General features: G+C 43.3%; 1 protein-coding gene across 11 annotated transcripts; it reads right to left on the bottom strand.

Annotated features, from left to right (window-relative positions):
- Positions 1–810: 810 nt before the first annotated feature.
- On the bottom strand, positions 811–10,077 carry HNRNPH1 (heterogeneous nuclear ribonucleoprotein H1). Of its 11 annotated transcripts, none has more exons than XM_025446758.3 (14): positions 9,923–10,077; positions 9,311–9,439; positions 7,843–7,998; positions 7,488–7,631; positions 5,836–5,974; positions 4,716–4,894; positions 4,561–4,632; positions 4,371–4,504; positions 4,085–4,220; positions 3,608–3,667; positions 3,427–3,516; positions 2,672–2,764; positions 2,156–2,205; positions 1,377–1,565 (listed from the first exon to the last, which is right to left on the bottom strand). In XM_025446758.3, the coding sequence occupies exons 2-13, from the start codon at positions 9,405–9,407 to the stop codon at positions 2,156–2,158; spliced, it is 1,350 nt and encodes a 449-aa protein (XP_025302543.1). In that variant the 5' UTR covers positions 9,408–9,439; positions 9,923–10,077; the 3' UTR covers positions 1,377–1,565. The 11 variants fall into 11 exon arrangements, with proteins under 11 accessions (XP_025302539.1, XP_025302541.1, XP_025302540.1 ...); XM_025446759.3 differs by having other exon boundaries at positions 3,457–3,516; XM_025446754.2 differs by lacking the exon at positions 2,156–2,205 and having other exon boundaries at positions 811–1,565.
- Positions 10,078–23,029: the final 12,952 nt, after the last annotated feature.

Genomic DNA, 23,029 nt, shown 5'->3' with positions numbered 1-23,029 from the left:
ATGCTACCATCTGTAGACACTTTAAAACAGCTAGAATCCTAATCATCCCAGATGAAAGAACATCTTTACCGTTCACAGTGAAGTGAAAATGCCTTAAAATCACTATGGTTCAAGCTTTGAGTCTTTACTAGGATCTACTGAATTCTTTGGGGACCATACCTTTAAAAAGTGTTTAATGCCACCTATTCAAGAGTTACCAGGAGTTCTGCCAAAACAAATGGATTTCAGTTACTGCATTAAAACGACTAGTCCTTTCTAGGACTTGGTATTCTACCTCAGAAACATCACAGAAGAAATCAATTCTGATCCTCAGTTTGTGGTCTTTGGGAATCAAATGTTAAGATCGAAGAACTTCATCTGAAAATCACTTAATAAGCTAGTTCTTCTGAAGGACCCCCACCCCATGCAAGCAAAACTTCAAGAGGCCACCAGGGTGGAAGGGCAGCTCCTCCTCAGAACCCCCTTGCCTATGGCCCTGCCTCCTTAGCCACACTGCTAAAGGACTCCAAGAACATGCACAACATGCAGTGAGCATACTTCCCACTGCTCCCTTTGTTTTGTCCAAGCACACAGCCATTTAGACAGTTTAGGTTAGATCCTGTGCAGCCAGGCCAATCACACAGCCCTTCCACAAGGGCCCAAAAGTGACATTTACCTTCAGTTGAGGAGTCGGCCGACCTCTACACAATGGCCTCGACTGCCAAGCCTCCTGCCACAGCCAGAGACACGGGCCACTGTCACCTACGCCCCAGGCAGGAAGAGAGCACCAAGAAACAGTCCACATGACACTGAAGCACAGACAAGACAAAGTGCAGTTTTTAAAAGAAGATTTATTTGACAAGTTTCACTTAGCGCAATACACCTAAAAGGAAATCACGATACAAGGAAAAGTTTAAATCAAGGCCTCAGAATTTCATACAAACACCAAGACCAAAATCCTAACGTATGGTGTTGCGTCTCAAAGTTGCCCATTAACTTAAAAAAAAAAAAAAAAGCTTAAACTTACGTGCCTTAGAGGTTATTAAATGAAACTAGAATTAACAAACATGCCAAATGTGTTCACTTTTAATCGTAGACACAGATCCTATATTGCGTTTTACAAAAAAGCATGTCTTTCAACATGCATCCCAACAGTGTTCAATGTAACGTGGTAGAAGAGCAACATTTAACATAATTCAACTGCTTTAACCTAAATACACTTGCTGCTTATTAAGTACATCCTACAATAGAACTAGAGAAAAGCTGAAAATTGTTTAACAGTTCTAGTTTACTCAGGTGTTACATCCTAGATGAATGTTTGTGTTCAAAAATACTGAACCTTAAGTCTTTAAAACAATCCTGATTCCCACTTAGAGTAATAAGCATCAATCACAAGCTTGTATTGCAAAACTGTTAAACTTTTTTTTCTTTAAAAAACGTTGACCAAGAGTCAGTGATCAGGATCAGTTACATTCCCCATCCACCACTCATACTGGACATGCTAGACATCCCTCCCATTCCGTTCACTCCCATAGATGCACGGCTTCCACTACTGTAGTAGCTGCTGCTCACTGCTCCTTGGCTGCCTGCAGAGAGATCCAGGTGACAAGTCAGCAGAATCATCAGATTAACAGGCCAATAAAATATAGCATTCCAAGAAAAAGTTTAAAAAGTATACGAGTACAAATGGCTGCTGTCCAAGTGGCGAGAAGCATGTTTGGGAAAGGGGACTCCCGACTCCAAACAAGTCTCAATTAACCCCTTCTCTCTGCAGTACCAACTTGCCAGACTCTTGTGCTACCATTTAATTGGATGCTTCAGGATCAACATAGAAAATTAAGTTTAAAGGAAAACTAGTGTTTTTCAAAAATTGCAAAATTACTAAATGTTGTTTTTAAAGCTAAGCAAGGCATTTTTAAAAAAAAATTTTACCATAAACATTCACAATGTGTCCATCGAATGGCATATATGAATAGGGAGGACAGGGGCAGTCTCTTGCTTTTCCTATTCATGGTGGGCAGGAAGTGAGATGACAAAAGTTGGGACTAAAGGCAACTCACTGTGCCCAAAATGGCAGCCTCCATGGAGTTAAGTCAGAGCCATTGACTGCTATAGAAATATTACAACATATCAGTATTTGCTATTGGGAATTTATATTTTTTGAGAAAATATTTACCTATGCAATGTTTGATTGAAAATCACTGGAGTTTTCCTGTAAAACTTGGTCTGCAAAAGGATTTTGTAGGGTAAGACTATAATACCAAAATCACCATTCTTTAGACCAATTGAAAAAAAATAAAAATAAAGCAATCCTAGGATAAACCTGACTAGTAAATACGGTCCTAAACCCAACCACCATTCTACTATTTAAAATTCTCCCTCCATCTAAAATGGATTTAATGCTAACCAAAGACAGAAAAAAAAAAAAAAATCAACAGTTTAATTTTTTAAATAAACGGAGGCAGATGTTTTCTGGCTCGACATTATTCCAAGTTGCAATGACTACTTTCAATTTCTGTAACACTTCCCCCTCCCCATGATTGGTTCTGAAAATTAAGCTAATAAGAACAAGTTACTTTTGGATCAAAAGCAAATATTTATTAACCCAGTTTTACCAAAAGGAGCCTGCATATTCCCCCAACTAAGAAACCTGCCTAAAACTTATTTCAAGTATATAAAAAGACATCCTTACCATATCCACTCATGCTGCTCTGGCCGCCATAGCCGCCTCCATAACCACCACTCAGCTGCTGACTGGCTGGGCCACCATAACTGGACTGGTTTGCTGTTAAGTTAAGAGAACATTAGAACCTTGTTCCATATGTAATGTGGTACCTGGTGGTACCGGGCTTGTAATTCTAAGTCTATGATTTTCCAGTCTTGATCTGATATCACTATAACCCTCTGCCTCCTCCTGCCTATTGCCTATGACCAAACTACCTTTCTATCCATCATATAAACTAGACAAACATTTATAAACCAAAAGGCTAACAGTATATGCACATCAGCAGGACTAAATCCACGTGATTCCAGTAGGTAGAGGCATTGAGATGATTTTAGAATACTGCTTAACTGGATTTAGTGGGGTTTTCCCCCATAACTTGTAAGTAAGGTTATGTCATACAGTTGATCACCGAACACCTAATTATACCCAACTAACCATGCCCAAAACTTTGACCTTGTGCTTTTAACTAATCATTAATTTCAGACTTCTACTTCATACTTAAGATAATTCAACTAGTTTCCACAGTCCCCTCCCCCAAAACTACTTAAAACTAGTTATCTAAACATTTTAACTCACAAGGATTTAAATTAGCCAGACACAAAATCCAAATTGAAACCTCTTTGCTTAACTGCATTATGCTAAACTCATTAAAATATAAATTAACTTATATAATTGACTTATATAGATATGTTTTGGTTTTTAAAAAAACTAACGATATTTACACAAGCCCATGCCTCCCATCATTTGGCTACCATAAGCACCACCGCTTGCTCCTGCTGTAGAATTCAAGAAGAGTTCTACATATCTGTGTTCTGAAATGAGAGAAAAGGCATACAAGGTTAGCTTAAAAAAAGACACTAAAGTGATATTTACACAAACCCATGCCTCCTAGCATTTGGCTACCGTAAGCACCACCGCTTGCTCCTGCTGTAGAATTCAAGAAGAGTTCTACATATCTGTGTTCTGAAATGAGAAAAAAAAAATTTTGAAAGTGTTTGTTGGTGAAAGAAAGAAGATAAGCACTTTAAGTTCTTAAACAAGTAGATCTGTGAACTTCAAATACTTTTGGTAAAAATAATTCTAGCTGCTTCTCAGAGGATTAACTACACTGGTTTCAAAAACCAGCCTTTTGATTTAAACATTCACCTAAATTGTTTTACATTTGTCAATTAAGAATATACTTCAAGTTCGTGTTACCATCAATAACTCCTTTTCAATCATACTAATTTTTAAAACCCACATGCTTTTTAAACACACACCAAAAGAACTAACGCATTATTGGAAAATAAATTTCTCACACATCCTTATTACTTCTCTATCCACAAACATTGGTCTGGTCACCGTTAAAAGAGACCCCAAGATACTTAAAACCACACTTACGCATATTTGCTTTGTCTTTTGACATAGCTGCCACAGCATCTTCATGAGTTGCAAACTCGACATCTGCTTCACCAGTTACTCTGCCATCAGGACCAATTTCAATATGTACTCTCACAGGGTTAAGCGGTGAAAAAAACTAAATACAAGGTATTTCAGAAAACAAAGTCAAATATCTACTGTTACAAGAAAAAAAAACAATTTACAGCTTAATGTTTCACTTAGAGTTAAGACTGAAGTTTTACTGCTCTCCTGGAACAGAAAACTTATAAATTTATCTTACACTTACATTATAAATGTCATTCTCAGTAGCTCTGTAAGGTAATCCCCGCATGTGTACACAATGTCCTGTTGTGCTCTGGAAAGTAGAGCCACCATCCCCATATCTGTGATCAGACATTCCTGAAAAACAGTAATTGAGGTCTAGATTGACAAGAGTGTAAGTACTCTTCAGCTGAGAAGTTCAATTCTTACCTTACCTCTTCCAAATCTATCGGACCCAAATCCATAGCCATCATTATAGCCATTATAATCATCATAGCCTCCATAACCTGAAAAACAGTAAGTACAATCAATCAAATGAAAACAGTTACATGAGGAACAGACCCTGTGATGCCTGCATATTCTCACGTACCTCCACCATAAGCACCACGCCTCATCCGTTCAAAGCCAGCTCCCCTGCCAATGCTGTTATACCCTCTGCCAGCTCCAGGTCTGTCATAGGGACCTGGCCGCTGCATGGCCATAAGCTTTCGTGGTGGATCATAGTGAGTTCTAACTTCAGCTCGACTGCTCTTAAAGATTTCGATATACCTAAAGCATTGTTCACGAGGGAAGGGGATGGGGAGGGGAGAGAAAACATTAGTCCACTTCATACAGGTATTTAGTTACACAAGAAAACAATGTAGTCATAGCCATGAAACTGACTAATATTTAAAGCCAGATTTCTTATATTTGCATAGGCAATGACCAGAAATTCACTCAAATGTAAGATTTTTATAAATGTAAACTTTATATATAGAGTAAAACACTCCTCTGAGGCAGAGCCCAACCTTAGAGGTAAAGAGGAGTACTATAAATGTCTTAGGAGGGAAAGAGTTCCACTCAACTTTCAACATTTCAGGTCTTAAATCCATTGGCAGCATGTATAGCAAGTGGGCTAAAAAGCCAGCCTCCACCAACAGTCTAGCCCACACTACACATTTCATTTCGCCAGTAATACCCCAGGCCTATGCTTTTAGTAGGAATCAGCATAGGTAAGCGCATGCTTCAATGAAAAATAGTCACAAGCAAAGAGAATAAAACCTTTTGTGACAATTTCTTGAAAGCTATGCTTATTAATACATATGCAGAATATATATACAGCAAGAAAAAGTTTGTTGCATTTCAACTTTAAAAACAAGATCAGAAAGTATCACATTTTCTTATGGTAATATTAATTTACTAGGTGGGTGTTATTACAGCTAAAGCCAGGTTTGTATTAACATTTTTTTAAAGCCATAGTCTCTCAACTCTATTGATTAGAATTAGGAATCTTACAATATTTGACAGGGAGATCAAATTAACTGGGGGCAATTTTAAAACCTAAACTTTCATCTCAATGTATGATGGGACTTTAAAAGAAAATTTGGAAATTGTGGCAAACATCAATTAGTGGAGACTAGAAAATATATTTTTCTTCTAAGCAGAGAGAATATGGATTTAATTGTTTACCATAAGAAAAGTGACAAATCCAACCAACCATCCATCCCCACCTGTGCCCTATTCTTTCCTTGTGTTTCTTTAGAGCCTTTTCAGCTATTTCCTGTGAAGCAAACTGCACGAAGGCCTCCCCCGTACTCCTCCCCTGGAAGTCCACCGGCAATGTTATCCCATTTGGCACGATTTCCAACCCTTCAACCCAAGGACAAATAACCCCAGTAGGGGGGCAATATTAACATCACAAGCCCAGAAATGATTCTTCTTATAGCTTTAAATAAACCAGAATTTTAACTTTAGGTGAACGGTATGCTTTCAACAGTACTGTTTACATATGCATTGTAATATGAAGTTCCATTATTACAAAGTACAACTCAATTCTTAACACACCCCATGGCATAGTATGTTAAAAACAAAAACAAAAACACTTGAACACAGGATGCATTAAGAATAACAATTAACACTCTAATCTATGCAAATTAATGTTGAGATTTACACAAGAATTTAATATAATTTTCAAGCAATATATACAACAGTTACTAAACTTCAAACACACCTTTTACCTCATTTTATATTTCAATGTTTTAAGTTAGTGGAACTTCAACTTTTTTTAAAAAAAATTATACATTTAAACATTTTATATACAAACTGAAACATTGCTTAAGTCATATAATTGACAAACATACAATCTAAACTTTTCAACAAACAACTGATCTACACAGCACAATCATGCACTCTTATGCTCTAACAGTAGTATGATTCACTTCTGGAATTTCCGTCTATGAAAAATCCTTTCCGTGGATACATTCCCAAGCTTACAAAAAGGGCTTAAAGCACTTTCCTAGAAGATATGAAATTATGTTCATATTTAACGTTGACAGATAGCATTCAATTCTCACCAATTTAGACAAAAACAATCAAAACAGACTTGATTTCAAAAATTCTGGCAAAACATTAGGACTTGATACATTTCTAAGATTTTATTATATACTACACTAAACCATGAAAGGATTTCTTGTTAATTCCACTTTATCACATCATGAATATTAAAAGTTACTGAAAATATATGATTTAACATTCTGCTAAACATGCAATTTTATCAGCTCTTCAGCATAAAAACATTCAAATACTTTAGGCCCAGAACAATTTCAAAACACTTTCTGTATTTCAGATACTGAGACTACATTCAAACTACTCCTACATTAGATTGGTTTATATTTAATTCCCTGGCTAAAAAACCAACAGCTCCTTCCATAAGTTTTTTTTTCTTCTTACAGAAAATTAATTAGACCATTAGAGACATTTCTGGGCCCAAGACCCAAATGTGTCTTAAGACATAGGCACTTGCCATAAATTACAACAACCTAACTGATACTAATCTAATGTTAAGTGATCTTACCTTTAACTTGAAGTACTTTGCTGAACAGCATTGTGAGGAAAGTAAAGCTGTTGAGGACAATCCTTAAAGATCTACTCTAACTACAACACTAAGTATAGGCAAAGTTAGCATATTGGAAGTACTTAATTTCCACCTTTAAGATGGGCTTAAATTATTTGAAGGTCTCCAGGAAGAAGAAAACATTTAATTCATCTGCATATACTCACACTTGTTTAAATATCTAAGCTACTCAACTTTAAGGTCTATTAAATCACAAGTTGCCAGAAACTAGCCAGAACTCACTGCTCAGCATCAAACAGAACTACATACCTGAGAAGAACTGAACAATTTCTTCCTTGCTACATCCAAAGGGGAGTCCTCTAAGCCGTACAAAGCCATCATTGGCCGTGTCAGGACTATTTGGACCAGTATGCTTCAACACCCAATCCATTTCAACGTTGTTTGACTTGAATACTGAAAGAGGTGCTTAGAATTAGTCAATTTTGGAAAGTTAGAGAACAAAGTTCAGACTTCCTGGGTCTTTAGATAATCTAGGAAGAGCTGCCATAAACTCCCTTAGATGACCATTTCCATGCGGTCAAATACCTAAAATTCAGAAGGGGTAAGATAGAGCTCTATGTGTTTAATGTTTTATTTACTGTTACTAGGGCAACATAAATCAAACCTTCAACATATCTGTGTCCCATAGTTTCTCTGTCTTTTTTCAGGGCCAATTTGACTTCATCTTCTGATTCAAGTTCAACAAAAGCCTCGCCACTCGGTCTGCCTTCTCTGGTGTAGATGAAACGAATACCTTGAGCCCCATTTTGAATTTTGCAGTCTGGAAAGAAAACAACCGTTAATACGGAATTTAAAACAAAACAAAAAAAAACCACCTCTGGGTGATACAGATGAAACACCTGTTCATGCCCCTGCTACAAAGTAAAGTTTCTGCAAAGCACAGAATGACCCATATTACCAATTCCCAGGGCTGCTTTCCAGTACTTAAGCATTTATCTTCTCCCAAACTTTCTTATTCCCTAGACATGTTCCCATTACATCAGGAAAATCCAATAGCCAAAGCAGTTTCTTAAAGTTATCTCCAAGTCCTCTCCACTGAACATCTTTAGTAACTTCTCATAAAGTCTGGAGTCTAATTTTATGCCACGGAGTCTGGTTTCAAGTTTTGGTCTGGGACACGTGATGGTTTTACCTTACTAGCAGCAACATACAATTTCTCCTGCGAATCCAAACTGCAGGGCCAATACTCACCTAAAAGGGGATCAATGTTAGCAAGCTAAATGCTCCAGTTGCACAGCTGAAGCCAAACCCAGTCTTGCTCACTGCAAGGTGGCTTCCAGTGTACTTGGTTCTCGTTTTACAGGTCCTTTTCCATTACCAACGCTAAATTCAGTCAATACTACAAGTATCCTTCCAAAACCTGTGAATTTCTTCCGAATATACCCTTCTCAGTCTAAACTCACATTAACAATAAGGACATTTTTGTAGAAATTATTCAGGAAACCTGCTTACTGGAAAAAAGCCACAGACAAGTGAACTTCCCTGGGGCTTCAATGTCAACTATAAAGTGAGCCAGATCAAGAACTAAATGAGCAAGAACTTTTCACAATTACCAAATCTTGATTAAGAAAATTGTCTGAAATTAAGAAGAGACATTTTAACTTTCTGAAGCCGAATGCCCCCACTTCAAGGGCATACCGAAATTGGAAATAAACTGTTATACTTTAAAGATTTGCAAAATGTTTAGTATTGTTTGCCCAGCTATTGGACAATTTTCTCAAAATGGAGAGGAAAATTCCATTTATCCTTTCGAAAAAACAGCCATAGAAAAGACTAAGGCTTAAAAGTAGGTAAAGAAGAAAAAAAATCCGCCAGAGGCCGCTCTCACCCACCCTACCCCCACCTCCACCCCCCGGGGTTCGGAGGGCGGGCGGGGCTTTCGCAATTTCCATTGCGTAACAGCAGCCCTCCAGGCGCGAGCAGCCCAGCAGGAACGGCTGCAGCCCGCGCCCCGCTAGGGGGCGCCCCAGGCCCGCCTCGCCCCGCCCCGCCCCAGCCGCCCGCCTCCCCGCCCGACCGCCGGCCCGACCGCCGGCCCCGGCCACCAACTCCCGCCTCCGCTTCAAACTCACCAGAAAAAAAACGCTGCACTTCATCCGCCGAGCAAGACCAGGGCAAGCCCCGGACCTTCACCACGAACCCCTCTCCGCCTTCGGTGCCCAACATCATCGTCTCTTACTGGGTCTCGGGGCCGACACAGGCTGCAAGACGAGCGACGAGCGTCAGAGAACGAGGAAAAGGCATAATTAAACTGCCCTCCGACCTCGAGGCGCCGGGCGGCCCGCGGCGCCCCAGAGGGGCCGAGCCCGTACGGACGCCCGAACCCTGCCCATTCCGACACCCAGCACCCCTTCGGCCAGCGGCCCGGCCCCCAAAGCCGCTCTGGACACCCGGTGCCGACGCTCCGAGGCGAGGGGGCCCTGGCCTGGCGCCAGCGTGGATGCAAGGAAATGGCGGCGGCCGCTTCCGCTCCGCCTCCTCCGACATCTCACACAATAGAGTCGACGCGGCCTGCAGGCCTCCACGGCCCCGCCGCTACTCAGCCAACTATTCCTGGCTCCAAGCGGCAGCCCGCACCTCGCCGGTCACCCCCAGGCTCTACAGAAGTCTGGAGGTAAGCAATCCTCCCAAAAATGGCATCCTCGAGGATCGCTGGGCGGCGAACACCAAGCGGCAACACTCACCTGAACACACGACTTCGGCGTGGCTGAGAAGAAATGGCCAGCGGGCGCCTGCGCAACCTAAATAAGGCCCTTTGAACAAGCTCTGCGCACGCGCAGCTGGGTGCCCGCACCGCCCCCTTGCGTCACAGAGAGCCCCGACGCATGCGTAACTTCTCGAGCCGCCCCCCACCGCCAGCGAGCTATTCTGCGCTTGCGTCTTAGGCTTATTCCCCCCCACCCCAAGAAACCCGCTCTGCTTTTTTGCGCCTGCGTCATCCCGCGATTATTGAACTTGGAGCCTCCGCGGTTTATGAGTTTAGTTTCAGGCGCATGCGTCTTCCTTCAAACCGTTCTGTCGCCTCGCCCGCCGAGTGGGGGAGGGGAATGGTGGTAATCGCTTCCCAGTGGGTACGGTCTGTAAGGCAGTCCCGAGCCCTGGCGTGTGGCGCGGTGGCCTTGTCCTGCCGCCCTTAGCCTGTTACCGTGCTCGGAGCCGGCCCGAAGGACAGCCGCTCCCCGCCTTGGGGCCGCCTGTACCCTCCCTCTCCCCAGAGCCGGCCCACGACCCGCTGGGCCCCTCCGCGGGGCTGCGACGTGAGGGGCACGTCGGGGGTGTGTGTGCCTCCACTCCTTACCTGCCCGCGCGGGGTCCCAGTGCCCGTGCCGAAGGCCCGCACCCTGCGACCCCCGCCGCGGCATCCCGGGGGGCATCCCGGGTGAGGCCGGTCGTGCACGGGCGGGGGCAGCCGGATGTCGCGTCCCCCGTGGTGTCTAGTGAGCGCCGGGCTCCGCTCTCCCCCAAGTGGGCTCCTGCTTATTTCTTCAAAGGCTAAGCGGGACCCCCGGGCCTCCCCGTGTGCGCACCTGGTACGGGACTCGTGAGACTCGTGGTTCCCGCCGGCACTGCGGGAAACTACCTGACCCGCCTGTCCTCACCGGCTCGGGCCCGGTGGGCACAGGCCCTGAACACGTGAGCAGTAAGGTACGTGGAGCGCTTAGGGTAGGCCTCCCTGATGTTGGAAGATGCAGGCGAAGCGTGCTCCTGCCCAAGCGCAATGGCTTTGGAGGCCAAATCCAGATCTGGCAGGTCCGAGAAAACGAGAGAAAGACATCAATGGAATAAAGAGGATCGATGATCCAAGAGAGGAACCCCAGAGTGGGGAAGGGCCAGACCTTGGAACGATCTTGGCCGACCATTTAGGTCTTGGCAACAGTGTTAACCCCGAGAGAGGGGAAAGCATTACCAGCTGTTTAACAGTGAGCAACAGGAGCTGTTTGTCCAGGAAAACGGGGAGGGAGGAAGAGGGACCCAGAAGGATCAGGCAGTGTGAGTACTGCTGCCTGCCCTCAAGTGAAAGCAGAGCTAGAGGAAATGGCAATTTGGCTGGAGTCACCAAGATGTGGGACTCCCACATCTTCCAGACAGTATAGGTCTATCTCTGGGGGGATTCAAAATGAAGAACACTTTTTGCTCTTAGATGCTCTCTCCAGAATATCACAGACACCTCCCAGACGTTTCTTCTCCTTAAAATATTTTATTGTTAAGATTTGATTTTATTTGACACAGAGTGCACAAGCAGGGGGAGCAGTGGCAGACAGAGGGAAAGAGAGAAGCAGACTCCCCACTGAACAGGGAACCCCACACGGGGCTCAATCCCAGGACCCTGGGATCATGACCTGAGCTGAAGGCAGATGCTTCTCCAACTGAGCCATCCAGGCCCCCTAATTTTTTGTTTTAATTAGGATATAACTTTAACATCTGGCGATGTCTTAATAGGTTACAGCATTTGAGAGTTCTGGTCTTATTAAATGAGCAAAGAACACTGGTTTATGGTCAGATGAGGGGGAAAACCCCTGATCCCTTTAGGTAGGGTGTTTTAAGAAGTCACGTTTTTGGGACACCTGGGTGGCTCAGTGGTTAAGGGTCTGCCTTTAACTCAGGTGTCTGCCTTCTGCTAAGGTCTTGATCCTGGGGTCCTGGGATCAAGTCCTGAAACAGCCGACTGAATGAAGCCTGCTTCTTTCTCCCTCTGCTTGTCTTTGCCTCTCTCATGAATGAATAAATAAAATCTTTAAAAATAAAATAGGGATGCCTGGGTGGCTCAGCAGTTGAGTGTCTGCCTTTGGCTCAGGGTGTGATCTCAGAGTCCTGGGATCGAGTCCCACATTGGGCTTCCGGCATGGAGCCTGCTTGTCCCTCTGCCTGTGTCTCTGCCTCTCTCTCTGTGTCTCTCATGAATAAATAAATATTTTTAAAAAGAAAAAATAAAATAAATTTTTAAAATCATGTTTTTTACCTTTTAACAATATGGCCACACTTCCAAGATGTTTGTTTTTTCCTAATTTTTTTCTATAGTTTTCTTGGGATTTTCTAACGTAATAAGAATGGGGGCGGGCAGCCTGGATGGCTCAGTGGTTTAGCGCAGGCTTCAGCCCAGGGTGTGATCCTGGGGACCCAGGATCGAGTCCCACATCGGCTCCCTGCATGGAGCCTGCTTCTCCCTCTGCCTGTGTCTCTGCCTCTCTCTGTCTCTCATGAATAAATAAATAAAATATTTTAAAAAATAAATAAGAATGGGGGCACCTGGCTGGCTAAGTTGGTGGAGCATGCAATTCTTGATCTTGGGGTTGTGAGTTTGAGCCCCACATTGGGTGTAGAGATTACTTAAAAATAAAATCCTTAAAAAAATAAATGTAATTGTATGATCATCATAGACTAGATCACTTACTTAGGATAAATTTCTAGAAGTAAAATTATTCAACAAAAGGATCTAAATCTTTTGAAGGCCACTAATAAAGGTTCTAGCACTTCACAAACCTTTTTGTGGTGTGTGAGGATTCCATACATCTTGTTTTGCTGGCACTGAAAATTTCCTGTCCACTAATCATTGCTAATGTAATACTGAAAAAAACCCTGTCTCTAATCTGCATCTGTTTGATACTGGTGAGGTAGAATGAATTTTATACATTTATAGCCAACTCCCTGTTATATAGATTGTCACTTTTTCTTCTTTCTTCAGTGATCTTTTGGTCCTTATTAAGGCCATTAATCCCTACCTAAAATATTTTTCTGTTTGCTTATCTCTTACTTGTTCTAATATTTATTTTTTAAAGACTTATTTGTTTTAGAGATAGAGCACTAGTGAGAAGAGCAGAGAAAGAGGGAGAGGGAATTTCAATCAGACTGTGCTGAGTGGAGCCAACATACTGCTCAGTCTCAACCATTCTGAGATCACAATCTGAGCTGAAACCAAGAGTCCCACAATTAATCAACTGTACCACCCAGGCACCCCTGTTTTAATAATTAGAAACAAAGATGTTTTTAATTTTGATGAAGTCAAAGCCATGGATACTTTCTTTTATCTTATTAATTTTACTGTCTTTTATCTTTTTTTATATAATGGTTATGTAATCTTTTTTTTTTTTTTAAGATTTTATTTATTGGGACGCCTGGATGGGTCAGGGGTTGAGTGTCTGCCTTCGGCTCAGGGTGAGATCCTGGGTCTGGGGATTGAGTCCCACATCAGGCTCCCAACATATACAGAGCTGGCTTCTCCCTCTGCCTGTGTCTCTGCTTCTCTCTCTGTGTCTCTCACAAATAAATAAATAAAATCTTTTAAAAATATGTTTTATTTAGTATTCATTTTTGAGGGAGGGGTAGAGGAAGAGGGAGAGCGAGAATCCTGAGCCAACTCTTCACTGAGCCAGGAGCCCGATGTGGGTCTCAATCTCACAATCCTAAGATCATGACCTGAGCAAAAATCAAGAGTCGGACACTTACCTCACCGAGCCACCCAGGTGCCCTGCCCTGGCAGTTATGTGATCTTTGACCTTAACAAGAAACAAAAACACAAACTGCATAAAAGTTCATGATGAAAGCACTCACTTCCTCTCCTTTCCTTCCCCCCTCCAAGATGTACTTTCTTTTATCTTTAAGTTTAGAAAGCCATTTCCCATACAGAGGTAAAGGATGTGTTTATTCATCATCTATCTCTTTCATCAATTCTAAAAAAACATTTCTTCACAGTTTAACCTCTCTAAAATAGGAATTCTTTAAAAAAAAAAAAAGAGTGGCATGTTATAGTTTAATTGGCAGCGTTTATTTTCTTACTGGTACCTAAAATAATGGTTTGTCTTAAATCGATGACATCCTAGTTTGGGTTTTTTTTTTTTTTTTTAAGATTTTACTTATTTATTGACAGAGAAAGAGAAAGAAAGACAACATAAGTAGATGGAGCAGCAGGCAGAGGGAGAGGGAGAAGCAGACTCCCCGCCCAACAGGAAGCCTGATGCAGGGCTCGATCCCAGGATCATGACCTGAGCCAAAGGCAAATACTTAACCGACTGAGCCACCCAGGTGCCCCAACATCTTAGTTTTGATGGAAACTGGTATATTCCACTTTTTAATTTTTTTAATGACATATTGCAAGCTATCAAAATATTTTTATAGATTTTTTTGATATTGTGAAGAAATGTTTGTCATAATTGTATGGGGGGAAAGAGCAGAAAACAAAATTATAGTAATGTTACATTAAAACACTGTGACCAGGGACGCCTAGGTGCCTCAGTGGTTGAGAGTCTGTTCAGCTCAGGGCATGATCCTGGGGCCCTGGAATCAAATCCCACATCAGGCTTCCTGCATGGAGCCTGCTTCTCCCTCTGCCTATGTCTCTGCCTCTCTCTGTATGGCTCTCATAAATAAATAAAATATTAAAAAAAAAAACTGTGACCAAAGAAATACAAATTAAATGAAATAACAGTACAACAGCTTTCACCACTAATTTACAAAGTAATGACTGTTAAAACAAGTAATAAAGAACTGGAGGGCAGTCCAGATGGCTCAGCGGTTTAGTGCTGCCTTCAGCTCAGGGCCTGATCCTGGAGACCCGGGATGGAGTCCCACATCAGGCTTCCTGAATGGAGCCTGCTTCTCTCTCTGCCTCTCTCTCTCTGTCTCTCATGAATAAATAAATAAATAAAATCTTAAAAAAAAAAAAAGAACTGGAAAGAATGCACGGAGGTGACATACACATATATTGCATTGTGGTTGGAATGTAAATTGGTACAGTCTCTCTGGAGGACTATATGCAATATATATTCAAAGTCTTAAGATATATGTATATATATTCCTTTTAAGGGATGCATGGCTGGCTCAGCAAGTTGAGCATGGGACCCTTAATCTTGGAGTGGTGAGTTTAAGCCCAGTGTTGGGTATAGAGCTTACTTTAAAAAAAAAAAAAAATTACAAGAATGTTCATTGCCACATGAAATAGGGAAATTTTAGAAAACAATTGAAATGTCTCTTGTATTGAATAAACTGTGGTACAGCTTTACCATGCATTCTCTTTTTTCTTTTTTAAGATTTTATTTTTTATTCATGAGAGACACAGAGAGAGAGAGAGAGGGGCAGAGACACAGGCAGAGGAAGAAGCAGGCTCCATGCAGGGAGCCTGCAGCACTCGATCCCGGAACTCCAGGATCATGCCCTGGGCCGAAAGCAGGTGCTAAACCGCTGAGCCACCCAGGGATCCCCTTTACCATGCATTCTCACCTGGGTTGATATTGCCTCTGAAAGTGGCAAAAACTGGTTCTCTAGTGGGGGGAGGGTAGGCAAATACAATCTTCGTTATTACAATGGTTTATGGCCACCTAAAAAAATATACAGTATATCTATGCAATTAACGTTTCATGTGGGGGAAGCATGAGGGGAAAAACTGAACAAAAGTCTCTTTTGGGTGGCAATCATAAAAAAAAGTTGAGAAAAATTGATCTATATAATGGAATACTCCACAGTCATTAAAAATAATGGGGATGGGACACCTAGGTGGCTCAGTGGTAGAGCGTCTTGTCTTCAGCTCAGGTCGTGATCCCCGGGTCCTGGGATGGAGTCCCCTAGTGGCTCCCCATGCATAGCCTGCTTCTCCCTCTGCCTATGTCTCTGCCCCTCTGTGTCTCTCATGAATAAATCTTCAAAAAATGTTTTAAAAAAATAATACAATGAAATAAAAATAGTGGGGATGCCGGGGTGGCTCAGTCCGTTCAGCCTCTGACTATTAATTTCAAGCCTCTGATTGCTGATTTCAGCTCAGATCATGATCTTATGGTTGTGGGATCTAGCACCCCATTGGGCTCAGTGCTCAGTAGGGAGTCGGCTTGAGATTCTCTCTCTCCCTCTGCTTCTGCTTCTCCTCCCTGCTTACACGACCTCTCTCTCAAAGTGAATAAAAATTTAAAAGTAGGGGGATCCCTGGGTGGCTCAGCGGCTTGGCGCCTGCCTTCGGCTCAGGGCGTGATCCTGGAGTCCCGGGATCGAGTCGCGGGATCGAGTCCCACATCAGGCTCCCTGCATGGAGCCTGCTTCTCCCTCTGCCTGTGTCTCTGCCTCTCTCTGTGTCTCTCATGAATAAATAAATAAAATCTTAAAAAAAAAATCACGGTGATTTAAGTGTATATTTTTGAAATGTTTACAATATTCATTGTGTGAAAAATAATCCATAGCTCAGTTTTCTGAAATGTGTACTATAATCACACACGTACAGAACGTTTATGTGTAAATACACCCAAAATATCATCCAAAATGCTTACAGGGACTTTAGGTGATGTGAGCATGCGTGAATTGCCTTGTTTTGTTTCTCAGTGTTTCCCATCGTTTTAACGCTCAACACTTGTCATTTGTAGATATGAAACTTCACATTAAATTGTGACTGAGCCTGAGAACCGCAGGACGTGGTGTCTTCCCGCCCTGCTAGCGCCTCCAGACGAGCGGCTGGAGCTGGCGGGCCGGGAGCCAGTATCAGCACATCCCGCCCCTCCGCCACGCGGCCTCCGCAGGGCCAACCGCCGCTCCCAGGCCCCGGGCTCGCTCCGAAACCTCCGGGCTGCCGGCCGCCTGGCGCAGCAGAGACAAAGGCGGAGGCGGAGCGTCCTGGGGGAGGGGCCTGGCTCTCCCCGCCGAGTGGGCTGCACCAGGGGCGCGCCCCTTCGCTTGGCTGCCCGCATCTCCTCTGAGGCCGAACGCGACTACCATTGTTTGGAACTTTCTAGGTAGTGACTGTGGTCTTTAGGCTTCAGCCCAGCCTCTCATTGTGGTTGAATCCTTAAGTCAGGTGTTCAAGATGCACTTACGGCTAATGTCATTTCTTACCTTTAATTTTTTTTACTTGGGGCACCTGGGTGGCTCCGTGGTTGAGCGTCTGCCTTTGGCTCAGGTTGTGATCCCGGGGTCATGGGATTGAGTCCCTCATCGGCTTCCCATAGGGAGCCTGCTTCCCTCTCTGCCTGTGTCTCTGCCTCTCTCTGTGTCTCTCATGAATAAATAAATTAAAAAATAAAAATTTATTGTGGTGGGGATGTGGGTGGCTCAGTGGGTTGAGTTCCAACTCTTGGTTTCAGCTCAGGTCAGAAACTCAGGGTTGGGAGATCCAGCCCTGCAAGGCTCTGCAAGGTGCCTGCTTGTCCTTTGCAGTCTGTTCCTACCCCTCCCCTAACTCTCCCACACTCTCTCTAAAAATGAGTAAATAAATAAAATCCTAAAACAGGGCACCCCCGGTGGCGCAGCGGTTTAGCGCCACCTGCAGCCCGGGGTCTGATCCTGGAGGCCCAGGATCGAGTCCGCATCAGGCTCCCTGCATGGAGCCCGCTTCTCCCTCTGCCTGTGTCTCTGCCTCTCAGTCTCTCTCTCTCTCTCTCTCTGAATAAATAAATTTTTTAAAAAATACTAAAAAAAAATACTAAAACAGTTTTTAATGTGGTAAAATACGCATAACAAAAGAGTTACCATTTTAACCGCTTTTAAATGTACAATTCAGTGGGATTAAACACATTCACAATGTTGTTCAAGTATGGCCACCAACCATCACCAGAAGGTTTGCATCATCTTAAACTGAAAAGCTGCCATTTAAGTGCTAACTCCTCATTCTCCCTCCCCAGTCCCTGGTGACCTCTATTCTGTCTCTAGGAATTTGTCTATTCTAGGTACCTGATGTAAGCAGAATGGTAGAATATTTGTCCTTTGTGTATGGTTTATTCCACCCAATGCAATATTTTCAAGGTCCACTGTAGTAGCATATGTCAGTTTCCTTTTTTATTTCTTCTTTAAATATTTTATTTATTTGAAAGAGTATGTGTGAGACAGCGAGCACAGGAGCAGTGGGGAGGAGTAGAGGGAGAAGCAGACTCCCCGCTGAGCAGAGACCCTGAGATCCTGGCATGAGCCACAAGCAGACACTTAACTGACTGAGCCACCCAGACTTTATTTTTTTTAAGATTTTATTTATTTATTCATGAGAGACAGAGAGAGGCAGAGACACAGGCAGAGACAGAAGCAGGCTCCATGCAGGGAGCCTGACATGGGACTTTGATCCTGGGACCCTGGGATCACGCCCTGGGCCAAAGGCAGTGCTAAACCGCTGAGCCGTCCGGGCTGCCCCCAGAATTTATTTTTAAAACTAAATATTGTTGTAAACTAAATATTGTTGTATGTATATACTACATATTTTTTAAAGATTTTATTTATTTATTCATGAGAGACAGAGAAGGCAGAGACATAGGGAGAAGCAGGTGCCCCACGGGGAGCCCGACATGGGACTCGATCCCAGAACTCTGGGATCACACCCTGAGCCAAAGACAGATGCTCAACCACTGAGCCACCCAGGAGTCCCATACATTTATTTATTCATTCATCCATTAGTGGACATTGGAGTTGGGTTCCGGGTTTTAGCTATTGTGAATAATGCTGCTTTGAACTTTGGAAGCTGGTTCTCAGCTTTCCATTAGTTCATGTATCTACCTAGTGGTGGAATTGCTGGATCACATGTAATTCTATATTTACCTTTTTTTTTTTTTAAGATTTCATTTATTTATTCATGAGAGACAGAGAGGGGGTGGGGTGGGCAGAGATACAGGCAGAGGGAGAAGCAGGCTCCATGCAGGGAGCCCCACGCGGGACTTGATCCGAGGTCTCCAGGACCACGCCCTGGGCTGAAGGCGGCGCTAAACCGCTGAACCATCGGGGCTGCCCCTATATTTACCTTTTTTGAAGAACTACTGTTTTCCGTAGAGGCTGAGCCACTTCACATTCCCACCAGCAACGCATAGGGCTCCCAGTTTCCCCACATCCTCAGCAACACTAGTTATTTTCAGGATTTCGTATTTGTTTTTGTGTTTTTGTTTTTGTTTTTGTTTTTGTGTTTTTACAGTAATTGTCTTAAGGAGTGTGAAGTAATATCTCCCATTGGTTTTCATTTGTATTTCCATAATGAATAGTGGTTCTGAAAATCTTTTTTTTTTTAAGATCTATTTAGTTATTTATGATAGACACAGTGAGGAGAGAGAGAGAGAGAGGCAGAGACACAGGAGGAGGGTGAAGCAGGCTCCATGCCGGGAGCCCCACGTGGGACTGGATCCTGGGACTCCAGGATCACTCCCTGGGCCAAAGGCAGGCGCCAAACCACTGAGCAACCCAGGGATCCCCTGGTTCTGAGAATCTTTTCATGTGCTTACTGGCCATGTGTCTGTCTCCTTTGGAGAAATATCTAAGTTCCTTGTCCATTTTTAATGTGGTTATGAGGGGGTTGTCAGTGAGTTTTAGGGGTTCTTTATATATTCTGGATATTAATCCTTTTTTTAAAAAGATTTTATTTATTATTTATTCATGAGAGAGAGAGAGAGAGAGGCAGAGACACAGGCAGAGGGAGAAGCAGGCTCCATGTACCGGGAGCCCGACGTGGGATTCAATCCCAGGTCTCCAGGATTGCGCCCTGGGCCAAAGGCAGGCGCCAAACCGCTGAGCCACCCAGGGATCCCCTGGATATTAATCCTTTATCAGATATATGATTTGTAAATATTTTCTCTCATTCTGTGGATTGTCCCTTACATTTAAAAAAAATTATTTACTTATTTTTAGTGCACGTGCATGCATGAGTGGGGAAGGGGCAGAGAGAGAAAGAGAGAGAATCCCAAGCAGATTCCCTTTTCCACAGGGAGCCCAACAGCAGGGCTCCATCCTAGGACCCTGAGATCATGACCAGAGCTGAAGACAGATGCTTAACCAACTGAGTCACCCAGGTGCTCCTGTCCCTTACATTTTTGAGTCTTTGTAAATTCATTCTCCTTCCAGAAGTGTCCTTGACCCATTGCTTACTAGTTTCTCACATATTGCATTCATTTCACACACTCATTCACCCAAAAAATGTTCCAGTGCATTCCATATATTATGCTTGGATGACCACTGGAGGCATAATCACAGGAGAAAAAATCCCTGCCCTGGAGGAGTTTATAGTTTAGTGGGGGAGGTGAACAACAATAACAAAAACAAATAATTCTGCAACTTCCATAACTACAGATTCTGAGAAGTGCTGTGCAGGATAGCAAGAGCCTCTCACGTAATTTGAGCTTGGAGAAAGCTGCTGCAAAAGTGGCACTTAAATTGGGATTTCAGAGATGATAGGGTCTGGACAAGACAGAGTGGTTTTGCAGAGGCAACCCAGCTTTTGGAGGCTGGGAGACCTGAGGCCAGACATGGTTCTACTCAGGAAACTACTAAAGGATCCAGCTGCATGGTGGCGTGATCCAGTTTATGTCCTCAAAGATTATTCTTGCTGTTGTGCTGCCAATAGTTTGATAAAGGAATCCTCCTTCCTCCCCCACCCGATCTGACAGTCACCACATCCCACCTTGCACCCACAGGTGGGTACCACTCTGGCCCAGCTCCATCATCCTACACTTTGTTATCTGATGAATACAGTTGATCTCCTGGGCTATCCTCTTGTCCTTTGCCAGCTCACTCAACAGAGAATGATTTTTTTTTCCTGCTCACAGCTTTCCTGAGATATAATTCACATACCATACAATCGTTTAGTGTAGTCATAGAATTTTGCAACCATCACCACATTCTAAGTTTAGAATTCTCATCATCCACAAAAAGAAACCCCTTACTCATGATCAGTCCAAAGTGAGCTTTCAAAACTGCAAATCAAGATCACACAAGCCTCCCGCTTTGAATTCTTCAAGGGTTCTCAGGGTACTTCAAGTTAAGTCATTTCTTGGCCATGGTCAACAAGCTCCTGCATGATGTGATTCCTATGTACCTCCCATCTTCTCATGACCTCTTTGCCTACTTCCCTATGCTCCAACCACACTGACCTTTCTGCTCCTTCCCACCCACAGGCCCTTGCAAATACGGATTCCTCTGCCCAGAGCACTCTCCCTCAGATACTATCAGCAGCAGCTCCTTCTTTGGACCTTCCTCCATCAAATTCCTCTATCTGAGTCATTCATACCCTTTTTTACACCATGTGATCATCTTGTTTATTTACATGATTACTTTTTCTTGGCTCTTCCCCACACCAGAATGTTGGTTATATCACTAGCACTAGGACAGAGTGCCTGGCACGTAACAGGCATCAACAAGCAAGTGTTGGATGAGAGAAGGATTAAAGAGAAGAGGGAGAAGGACCTGTGAAGGTCAATGCCCCTCAGTGGATGAAGGTGCCATTTGCTGAGATGCAGAGAGCTGGAGGCAGGCAGAAAGGAGGGGGCATGTCGGTAGATCCATTTTGAACACGTTCAATTCAAGATGCTGCTGAGATGTCTAAGCAGAGATGTCGTACAAGTGGCTGGAGTTTTATGAGCTTAAAGCCCACAAGAGTAGCCTAGGCAGGATATAAAAATCTGAATGTCGGGCAACCCCGGTGGTGCAGTGGTTTAGCACCACCTTCAGCCCAGGGCGTGATCCTGGAGACCTGGGATCGAGTCCACGTCGGGCTCCCTGCATGGAGCCGGCTTCTCCCTCTGCCAGTGTCTCTGCCTCTCTTTCTCTCTGTCTGTCATGAATAAATAAATAAAATCTTAAAAAAAAAAAAGACATAATAGTACTCTATTCCAACATCAGGCATCACACAAGTTAAAGATTGGGAGGTCGCGTCAATGAAAGAAAAAGGAGGAAAAGAAGGAAGAAAGGCAGGCAGCAAAAGAGGCTGAAAATGAATGGCCAGAGAGATGAGCAAAGCTTGGGAACCACCAGGATGACAAAGGTAGCAAAAAAGACAAATGGAAAAATGTGGTCCACACCACCAGATTCTAGTGAGAGGACTCAGAAGATGGAGGAATGGGGACTCTGGAATTTGGCCAATGGAAGTCACTGGTGCCTTTAGCAAGAGTAGGTTAGGTGGAGCAGAGGGGTGGAAAGCAGAGCAGGGTGCAGAGAAGAGTAAGGGAGGGCATAAACAACACTGGCACACTCTTCTTAGAACACAATGTGATCAGTCACTACATTTGTGGTAATTTTATTGCTTATGGTTACAGCAGTAACAGAAAAGCAATATAGGGGCACCTGCATTGCTCAGAGCTTGAGTGTTTGCCTTTGGCTCAGGTTGTGATCCTGGGGTCCAGGGTCGTTCCACATAGGGCTCCCTGCATGGAGCCTACTTCTCCCTCTGCCTGTGTCTCTGCCTCTCCCTCTTTCTGTGTCTCTCATGAATAAATAAATAAAATCTTTAAAAAAATAAAGGAAGGTGGTACCCCAGGAAATAAAAAGGATAATTCATTTTCTTGCAAATCAAGGAGAAAAATTTTGTGATTATATCCATGGATACTCAGAAAGGCACTTGATAAAAAAAAAAATAGAGAAAAAAGAAAGAGGAGATCCTTGGGTGGCTCAGCGGTTTGGCGCCTGCCTTCGGCTTAGGGCATGATCCTGGAGTCCTGGGATCAAGACTCACATCGGGCTCCCTGCATGGAGACTGCTTCTCTCTCTGCCTGTGTCTCTACCTCTCTCTCTCTCTGTGTCTCTCATAAATAAATAAATAAAATCTTAAAAAAAAAAAAGACAGACACAATAGAATTCTCTATTCTTTTCAAAAAGAAAAAAATATTTTATTTTAAATAAGGGGAACCTGGGTGGCTGTGGCTGAGCATCTGCCTTTGGCTCAGGGCATGATCCCAGAGTTCCCGGATCAAGCCCTGCATCGGGGTCCCCCATAGGGACCCTGCTTCTCCCTCTGCCTATGTCTCTGCCTCTCTCTGTGAGTCTCTCATGAACAAATAAAATCTTAAAAAAAAAAAAACTGGTTTAAATGATTTTTTCATTTTTAATTTTTTAAAAAGATTTTATTTATTTATTCATGAGAG

This window comes from Canis lupus, chromosome 11 (assembly GCF_003254725.2).
Source record: "Canis lupus dingo isolate Sandy chromosome 11, ASM325472v2, whole genome shotgun sequence".
Taxonomy (NCBI): domain Eukaryota; kingdom Metazoa; phylum Chordata; class Mammalia; order Carnivora; family Canidae; genus Canis; species Canis lupus.
This window is presented reverse-complemented; position numbering and strand designations above follow the sequence as displayed.

Excerpts from the sequence above, each read along its gene's own strand:
- HNRNPH1 (XM_025446754.2), bottom strand. The coding sequence starts at position 9,407 with ATGATGTTGGGCACCGAAGGCGGAGAGGGGTTCGTGGTGAAGGTCCGG. Across the intron at positions 7,999-9,310 it reads AGTGCAGCGTTTTTTTTCTG|ACTGCAAAATTCAAAATGGG; the intron begins GTGAGTTTGAAG and ends TTTTCTTTCCAG. Across the intron at positions 3,668-4,084 it reads AAAAGACAAAGCAAATATGC|AACACAGATATGTAGAACTC; the intron begins GTAAGTGTGGTT and ends TTCTCATTTCAG.